This window comes from Schistocerca americana, chromosome 3 (genome assembly GCF_021461395.2).
Source record: "Schistocerca americana isolate TAMUIC-IGC-003095 chromosome 3, iqSchAmer2.1, whole genome shotgun sequence".
NCBI lineage: Eukaryota > Metazoa > Arthropoda > Insecta > Orthoptera > Acrididae > Schistocerca > Schistocerca americana.
The window spans coordinates 287,865,512-287,875,640 of NC_060121.1; the positions used below are offsets into that span (position 1 = coordinate 287,865,512).

General features: G+C 45.9%; 1 protein-coding gene across 1 annotated transcript in view; it reads right to left on the bottom strand.

The window, feature by feature from the left end:
• Positions 1 to 3,166, bottom strand: part of LOC124606023 (muscle segmentation homeobox-like) — a 242,383-nt gene extending 239,217 nt beyond the window's left edge. The window contains exon 1 of the mRNA XM_047137986.1: positions 2,127 to 3,166. Within this exon, the coding sequence (XP_046993942.1) occupies positions 2,127 to 2,991 (865 nt within the window). The 5' untranslated portion in view covers positions 2,992 to 3,166. The remainder of the gene's footprint in view (positions 1 to 2,126) is intronic.
• Positions 3,167 to 10,129: the final 6,963 nt, after the last annotated feature.

Below are 10,129 nucleotides of genomic sequence, written 5' to 3' on the forward strand. Positions count from 1 at the left end.
CGTCACATGGCAGCAACATTAGTGAATTTTGATAGCAGCGAAACGCACAGTTTTAAGAACACCTGACACGCCACTAAGGCATCGAAAAGGCAATCGAACCATTTACGGATTGGTTTATTAATAGTGCTGTGTTTCTTTAATAACCGAAATAACGCGAGTGGTGAGAGTAGACCCAGGGTTTTTCAACTGGTCACAATCATTGCAACCAGAGATAAGCCTGTTGTCTTCAAAATATGTAAAAACAAGAAATAAACATCGTTAGTAAATTGTGCATGACTTTCATAATGAATCTGTTTTTAACTCAATGAAAATAAGAATGCTGAAACGTATCAAGTTAGCAATGTCTGCAGAAACAGTACTAATGATGATGATACTTTGTCAATAAAACCGAAACACTCCTGGTGTATCTTTCTCTTACAATGCAGCACGCTTAAAGCAGAAAAAATATTTTATTAACAGCTGCTGCGGAAGATCGTCATCCACACAAAAATTTTCTTTATTTCACCAATTTACGGGCTTGCAGCAAGATGATAATAAATTATTCTTACGACATGTTAACTCGAAGTTAGTTACGTCCCCGCTTGCTAATGGGTGTACGACCTTCAGTCCATGCGACAGCAGAAAAACTCAGCAATCACACTAAATGTAAGGTTTAGTGACAAGATACGGAACATTGCGTTTACTTAAAGAGTTTAACACAGACAAGGGCACAACCTTTACGAATACAGATGTTTGTACACTTCTAATCTAATTGTTAATTACAGGGTATAATTGTTGTACGGACACATGTAAACATCAGATGCTGTAAAACCATTCTAAGGACGCGCCAAATAAATATAATGATTAGAAATCAGAGAATGTACGTGAGGCACAGATGTTCGTACAGTACTAATGTAATTGATAATTACATGCTATAATTGTTGTGCGGACACATGTAAACATCAGATGCTGTAAAACCATTCTAAGGACACGCCAAATACATGTAATGATTAGAGATCAAAGAAAGTACATGAGGCAAAGATAAGTTTTAATTTCATTATTAATCAAAAACAGTGTCATATTGGAGAAGACTGCAGCATAGTAGACACTATTAGATCTGATTTTCTGATGAGAAAATTACATTTCTTACTAATAATATAAAAATTATATAGTGTGTAGAACGTGTTTTGCGAATGCTAGCGACCGAGATTCCAGGAGAGGTTTGCTGTGTCATATTTATAAAGATAGTGCGACGACAAGGAACACGCTGTCGTACTATAATGAAACCTGCTAAGTCATAAAAGTAAGACCCTCGTGAATTTTTGTATATTTGGTAGTTGTTTGGGGTCTGCGACTGTGATATGAATTTATATACTAACACTTTTCAGCATCACTGACGTTTATTTTTTTTAATATTCATTGACACGATGCGTTTCGTCCTCATGGTGCGTTCAGCAGGACCTAATTGTTCTTTGTACATCAGGTGCCTAACCATTATTTGTGTATCAGTTTGTAAATTACTTATTTGCGCGAACTGTGAAAAACGTCTCCAATATTTGTTGACATGAAACGTTTCTGCAACATGCTGCTATCATCACGGATGTATCTGCTTTTTTTTTTTTTTTTTTTTTTTTTTTTAACATTAGGTGCCTTCCAGCTATTTGTATATGACTAGCGTAAAAAAATTTGCACACTACTTCACGTGGATTTGTAATCAAAAACTGATGAATATCTTGTACATGATGATGCTAGCATGATACCGAAACGCAAAATGCCAATAAATATTGGAAGATAATCGTCACTGAAACTGGTAACATGGTATTTTAAAAGTGATATGCGATATTTTACCTCGTGCAAGCCATTCAATAAGAAGGCAGGATGAATCTGGAGTACAGCCGAGGTAAAGATTCTATAATTAATAACTGATGAATAAGTAACTGTTGCGCTCATGATGTAAGCATGATGCCGAAACGCGGCGTGCCTATAAATATCGGCAAATAAACGTCACTGAAGCTGATAACGTGGTATTATAAAGTACTTAACAAATACTCACCGCGTGCAACACATTCAGTATGAAAATACAGAAGAATGATTGGTGAAACCCTGACAACACAAATTAATGAAGTAGAGGGTGTACTGAAGCTTACCTGGAGAGGAGCCGAGTCCCGCGGCGAAAGCTGCGGCGGCGGCTGCTGCGGCCGCCGGCCCCATGGCGCCGGCACCGGGGAACACGGAGGCCGGGTAGTGCGGCACCAGCGTCCACGAGCCGCCTCCCGCGCCGCCTCCGGCCGCTGCCCCCGCAGGGGGGCCGTGGTGCTGCAAGCCCGCAGAATACGCCGCCGCGGCCGCGGCCAGCGCCGAGAACGGCGTCGGCCTCACGGGCGCCACCGTGCCTCCCCCAGGAGACGCCGTTTGCGGGTGCGCGTGGGGGTGGTGGTGGTAGCGGTGCAGCGCGTGCAGCCCGTCCACGACGCCGCCCCCGCCGCCCCCGGGGCCTCCTGGCGGGAGCACCTGAGGCAGCGTCGGCGGCGACTGCGACGACGGCGTCGGCTCGCGGAGGACCTCGACGTCCACCAGGCTACCGTGCCCGGATTCGGAGCCGTCTTCGTCGTCGGAGGACGTCGCCTGGAGGTGAGGCAGCGGCGCCGGGGGCGGCGTTGGCGTCGTCGGCGTCGCCGAGCGCCGGTCGTGCCTCGTGTCGGCCAGCAGCGACGCCACGCTAAAGCTGATGTGGCTCTGCCGCGGGGGAGGCGCCGGCGGACTCGTGCCGCTGCCCCCGCTGTTGTTGTTGCTGGTCGCTATGTTGTTGTTGTTGGTCACCGCCGCGGCCTTGAGGCTGTTCGGCGACGGCGTCGACATCTCATTGTCCTCGCCGCTGGAGTCGACGGCCGAAGTGTCCATTGGGGACGCGGCGCTGCTCGGCGGCGGGGGAAGCTGCTGGTGATGGTGGTGGTGGTGAATGGAATGGCTTACCTTCAGGACTGTCATGCTACTGGCCGTCTCATCAAGCATGAATAACTCGAGAAAAAAAGTAAGAGTCACTGGCAGAGAGCGGCTCGCACTATGGTAAAAAGTCACACAGCTGTTGGCTGAATCGTGAAGAACCCCTGGCAGCTAGGCGCGCTGGCGTGCGCCGCGGTCATAGTGCGTGTGCGCTGTATGCGGCCACGGCGAGCGGCAGGCGTCGTGGCGCGGCAGCGTGCAGACTGGCGACTGGCGGCCCGCCCGCGAGCCCGCAGTGCCCGCACTCCCCACCAGAGCGCTCTGGAGGGCGCGCGGGGGCGTGGTCGCTGGCACGCTCTGGGCGGGGCTTCGCTCGCCCCTCCCCACCGTATAATGACACCTCGGAGCGGAGGCGAAACGGGGCGCTGCCGCCACTGTCGCGCCAGCCGCCGCGGAATATGTACCGCGCGCTCTCTCTCGCTCTCTTGTCACTCCTCCCACTTTTCGTTTAACTCTTTTATTCTCGTTTTTCCTCCCGTCTCGTGTCTCCCCTCTTCCCTTCGAATTCCCACGAGAGCGGGGAGAAAACTTCGCGTTTTACAGCCAATCGCGACAGAGGAAGCGATTTAAAACTGTTGAACTGGTGTCAACAATACAATTTTTACTTGTCGTCCGCAGCCATCTTTTTGCTCGTGTCATGTGTTCGCCTGCCACTCTGCACACCTCACATCCCCTCACTTCTTCACCATCCTTGTGGCAGGACAGCTTACTGACACGGGTGTTTCCTTGCTGTTTTTAACACCAGGTTCGCTTTTGCTAGCGAACATATTAAATAAAAGGAATGTCACACAACATGATGGTACAATTTTTTCGCCGTAAGCAGAAACAAAGCCTTGTACTCTACGAAGCTAATTTTGTACGTTCTGCATCTACATCTACACTCTTCAAACCACTGCGGAGTGCATCGTAGAATGTACAGGCTATCTCAGAAGCTACGGTACAATTTTAAACGGTTGTAGCATCCAAACTAATTCAGGTAATCACATTACGTTTGTCTTAGGAGACACACTATCACGACAAAGTTGTCATCCCATTCAGTCAGTTTCAACATGTCTTCAATCGCTGACACGCACAACATCCAGTCTGTATTTCAGCTCTATTCATACTCGGAGCAACATAACTGCATCAACTGTGGAAATCGCAGCAACGATTCGTTGTTTAAGTACAAAGATCTGGTTGACAGGCTATGGTAGATTCTGTCCTTGCCATCCCACACAGAAAGTAGTTCATGGCTGTAAAGTCAGGTGACCTAGGATGACAGGGAATCGGACCACCCTTCACAGTCCAGCGATCTGAAAACACTTGGTCTAAAACAGTCCCACCGTCTACTTTATATGGACACCATAGTGCAGCGTGTAAGACCTTCGAAGCTTTTTTCTTTAGTCGTTGAATATATTCTAATTGGAGGCAATTCTTTCCTTATTTGAAGAACGTTAAGTTGAATAAAAGTCATCAGCATTTTCATTGCCGCAACACGCTTCGCTATCCCAGTCTGTTAACAGTGACTGAAGTAACAGACTGTGTTCTTTTCTCGTAAATCATGACACTTGTATCAACTTGTTATTGAAGGCTTTGTCACTAAATTTCTTGGACAGTTCTTTAGTTTTGTATAGGCCTACCATTCTTGGAAATTGTAGTTCCTCTGTTGAAATAATTTTCAAACTGCCAGAGAGAGAGAGAGAGAGAGAGGGTGGCAGGGAGAATAAATGTAGTCGAAGCAATTCGTGGAGTAGTTGTCAATACGTAACGCAGGAGTGAAGAAGACATTGGTCTTGAAAGCGATTGTATATTGCTGCATTGTGGTAGGTCGAGTTGGTGCTTAGTTTCGTGAGGGCTTAGTAAATCTTTTTTCAAGTTATAGCAAAAGAAAGGCTTCGGTATTCTCCGATCTGATAGGTTCTACCGTCATCAGATAGGACGAGGGCGCTGAACTGACACACCACGGTGTGTAATCATAGCTACCTACAGACTTGTGTATGTGATTGGAGCTGAGTAACTCAGCCATTGTGAGGCAGCAACAGATCTTTATTTATCCTAGCGAAAGAAATGGTGCAGTGGTTAAAGCCATTATTAGAATCGTATGACTGCGGAGCATCCAGATAGTATCCTTCAAGGGTTTTCCTGCAACTATTTAAGTGAATTCTTGGACAGTTCTTTTGAAAAGAATACGATCAACATATGTTCCCACTTTTGTTCAGTCCACACTTACGCCATATCTAACGATCGTCGTCGACGGAACGTTCAATTCCTCTTTTACTTTCTCTTTTCATTCTCCTATAAACAGAGAGATTTCGGGTGATACTTCGATATATGGACTTTTTATATGCCTAAGAATAATTTAATACCTGCAGTGAATTAATAACTTTCTTGTTTTCAATAACGGTTACATTTATTTCAAATCCAGCTTGGCACTTTATAGTTCAATTATTATTCATTACTCTACTGTTGTTTTTAATTTAACAGTAATTTGGTTTTGTATAACTTGCCTACAGGTGGTTTTCATTTTGGGCACTGTATGTCGGATGAGTATTCAAAGTGTGATTTACATACTTCCTGTATTTTAATCATATATTATATTCCTTGCATTGTGACTGCCTAGAACCGTTTTATTGTTGCTGACAATAACCTGGCTTATCGGAGGCCTTTTTTTCTTCCGGGACGTGCCCATTCAGCCACCTCAATAGTTGAATGTCAAATGTCAAATATGCCGTTACGAACGCAAGGACAGCATAACACCCAGTCCCCTAGCGGAGAAAATCTATGGCCCTCCCGGGAATTCAACTCGGGCCCCTTCGCTTAGCAATCCGCTGCACTGACCCGGCAACTACCGAAGAGGACTACACTTAAAGGGTTGTCCTATTTGATGATGATGATTATATTTGGTTTGTAGGGTGCTCGACTGCGTTGTTACCAGCGCCCGTACAATTCCCAATCTTGACAAAGTCTCGCCACTTCCCCGAATGATGATGAAGATAACACAAACACCCAGTCCCCAGGCGGAGAAAAGTCCCTACCCGGCCAGGAATCGAACCCGGAACCCCGTCATCCAGAGGCAGCAAAGCTAGCCACTAGACCACGAGCTACGGTGTGTCCCATTTGCAGCAGTGACGGGTATGACGCCCGAATGTGTCGGCCAGATGCCGCGTATGTGTAAATTAAAATTTCTTTCAGTGGTTTATTTGTTATTTCTCTTCCACGTGTCCTTACAAAAGTTTCCACAAAATTACATAATCCTACAATTACGCGTCTTTCATGGGGGCCCTTCTCAAGTAGCGAAAGATCAATTGTAACTAGACAAATGACCGCATATGCGTTATCAGCCGACGACTGACTCGTATCACTTTGCCTTTCTGTAGCTTCGGCTACCCGTTCCAGTGCGGATGATACGATATAAGGCTTTTTCTTTTTGAGTCGTCAGTGTTCTGACAGGTTTGATGCCGTCCGCCACGAATTCCTCTCCTGTGCCATCCTCTTCATCTCAGAGTAACCGAGCGAGGTGGCGCAGTGGTTAGACACTGGACTCGCATTCGGGAGGACGACGGTTCAATCCCGCGTCCGGCCATCCTGATTTAGGTTTTCCGTGATTTCCCTAAATCACTCCAGGCAAATGCCGGGATGGTTCCTCTGAAAGGGCACGGCCGACTTCCTTCCCTAATCCGATGAGACCGATGACCACGCTGTCTGGTCTCCTTCCCCAAACCAACCAACCAACCATCTCAGAGTATCTCTTGCAATCTACGTCCTCAATTATTTGCTTGATGCCATCCAATTACTATCTTCCTCTACAGTTTTTGCTCTCTACAGCACCGTTTGTTACCATGGAAGTCATTCCCTGATGTCTTAACATATGTCCTGTCATCCTGTCATCCTTGTCAGTGTTTTCCACACATTCATTTTCTCTCTGATTCTGCGCAGAACCTCCTCAGTCCTTACCTTATCAGTCCACTTAATTTTCAACATTCACCTGTAGCACCACATATCAGTTGCTTCTATTCTCTTCTGTTCCGGTTTTCTCACAGTCCATGTTTCACTGCCGTATAATGCTGTGCTCCAAACGTACATTCTCCGAAATTTTTTCCTCAAATTAAGGTCTATATATGATACTATTAGACTGCTCTTGTCAAGGAATGCCCTTTCAGCCAGTGCTAGTCTGCTTTTGATATCATCCTTGCTCCGTCCGTCATTGGTTATTTCGCTGCCTAGGTAGCAGAATTCCTTAACCTCATCTACTTTGAGACCATCAATCCTGATGTAAAGTTCCTTGCTGTTCTCTTTTCTGCTACTTCTCATTACTTTCGTCTTTCTTCGATTTACTCTCAACCCATATTCTGTACTTATTAGACTATTCGTTCCATTCAGCAGATCATGTAATTCTTCTTCACTTTCACTGAGGATAGCAACGTCGTCAGCGAATCGTATCATTGATATCCTTTCACATTGAATTTTAATTCCATTGCTGAACCTTTCTTTTGCTTCCATCATTGCTTCTTCGATGTACAGACTGAACAACAAGGGCGAAAGACTACATCCGTGCCTTACGTCGCCGAGCACTTCGTTCTTGGTCGCCCATTCTTATTATTCCCTCATGGCTCTTGTACATGTTGTATATTACTCGTCTCTCACTATAGTTACCCCTGTTTTTCTCAGAATTTCTAATATATTGAACCATGTTACAGTGCCGAACGCTTTTTCCAGGTCAACAAATCCTATAAATGTGTCTTGATTTTTCTTTAGACTTGTTTCCTTTATCAACCGCAAAGTCAGAATTGCCCCTCTCGTGCCTTTACCTTCCCTAAAGCCAAAATATAAGACTCAGTATTTGGCAAACGTCGTGTACGTAAGTGATACATACATCGTTCGATGAACATTAGACACCTGATGCAGTTACGGTAGTGAAGTGTCAGAAACGAAAATCTGACCTGATGGACTACAGGTATCTCGTCCCTGATACTTTGTGGTCGACAAAGTGACATGTGCGACAGAGCTCGGCTGGTTCTCCACCAAAACAACAAATGGTAACATATGTAGCACTTTGCGCATACATAGGGAAAGAAATCCATTTCTCAATTGATGACGAAATGCTGGAAACAGCTTATCTGCTGTAAAATAACTGAGAGTAACCGTCCAGGGAATGACCACAAAAAACAAATAGCATGAAAAGTAGACGCTATACTGAGATTCATAGGAAGAATCTTAAGGAAACGTAACTAATCCACGATGGAAGTGACTTACAAGGCGTTTGTAAGACCGATCCTTGAGTACTGTTCATCAGTATGGGATCCTAAGCAGATAGGACTGTTAGAACAGATGGGGATGATCCAACGAAGAGAGGCGCGTTTCGTCACGGGATCGTATAGTCGGCGCGAGAGCGTTACAGAGATGCTCAACAAACTCCTGTGACAAACACTGTAAGACGGGTGCTGTGCATCACGGAGAGGTTTACTGTTGGAATACGGAGAGAAAACTTTTCGAGAAGAGTCGCATAACATATGATTTCCTCCAAATGGTTCAAATGGCTCTGAGCAATATGGCACTTAACATCTGATGTCATCAGTCCCCTAGAAATTAGAACTAGTTGGAACTAACTAACCTAGGCACATCACACACATCCATTCCCCAGGCAGGATTCGAACCTGCGACCGTGGCGGTCGAACGGTTCCGGACTGAAGCGCCTAGAACCGCTCGGCCAGCGACTTCCTCTCACATACAGGGTGTTTCACTAAATGTGTTTGCCTCCATAATTTACGAAGTAATAGTGGAAGGAAATATTTATTGCGGCAGGTCACCATAAGAAACGTTACACTGTCTACGTATCTGTGAACATAGTTTATTGTGTTATTATCCAAAGAGTTACAGCAAAAAAATACAATTTTTTTAATGGAATAATAGTTGTTTCTATCATGCACTGAAATCAGTAACACCAGCTGTGTATGCATCAATTTAAATTATATTCCTATCACTTTTAGTTTGGGAGCTACAACCCTACAAAGTTTCAGCGGCAGATAGCACACACGCTTCGCATAACGCAATGCGCCTTCTAAATGTGGTGCGGCCTTTTTGTATCGTCGTCGGTGTCACGGAGCGAGAAGCTTCCTCGGTGCGCTGTTAGACTGCCGACTGTCGCCGCACACGGCCATATACCCGACAGTTCGAGCGACACAAACAAACGGGGCTCAATATACCACAGTTACTGACATCGGATGAAGATGGCATACACGAACGACGAGTATGTTGACATGTTGCTGATGCTCGGAGAGTGCCGACACGATGCCACTAAAGCAGCATTGGCCTCCGCCGTGAGATATCCTAGGCGAAGAGCTGCTGCCAGCATTACGTTCTTACGTGCCGAACGACTTCGGGAAACAGGCAGCTTGGTAATGCGCCGCAGTATCAGTCGAAGAACTGCAAGAAGTGAGGAGACGGAGTTGTTTGTTTTAGCTGCAGTACACCACGATCCTCATGTCAGCTTACGAGCCGTTGCTACAGTCGCTGGTGCCAGTCTCACGTCTGTGTGCCGTATAGTTTTACCCGCACCGCCTGTCACTGACCCAGGAGCTGCAAGGGAACGAATTCCGTGCGAGACTTACATTATGTGATTCGGCCATGCGTAATTTCACGCTGGAGTCTTTACAAGGTGTTATGTTCTCTGATGAGTCCACGTTCACAAATTATGGAGCAGTGAATCGCCATAACGTGCACTACTGGGCCGCAGACAATCCTCGGTGGGTACGACCTGTCGACCGTCAACGTAGGTGGTCTATTAATGTATAGTGTGGAATCCTTGGGGATGAAGTCATCGGTCCACACTACTTCCCAGGTACACTGACAGGTGAGTTATATCGCGCGTTTATAGTCGACAGTTTGGTTGGTCTCCTTGAACATGTGTGTCTATACACGAGAGTCCATATGTGGATGCAGCACGATGGTCACCCAGCTCATTCCGCGCGTGCTGTTGTGGAAGGACTTAATAAGAGGTTTGCAGCGAGGTGGTTGGGCGCAATGGTCCTCATTCATGGCTCGCAGAGTCGCCCGATGTAACACCATAAGATTTCTTTTTGTGGGGATATCTAAAGGATCGTGTTCACGTCACTGAGCCCACATCCTCAGATGATCTAAAACGGCGCATCGAGGACGCATATTGCTCCGT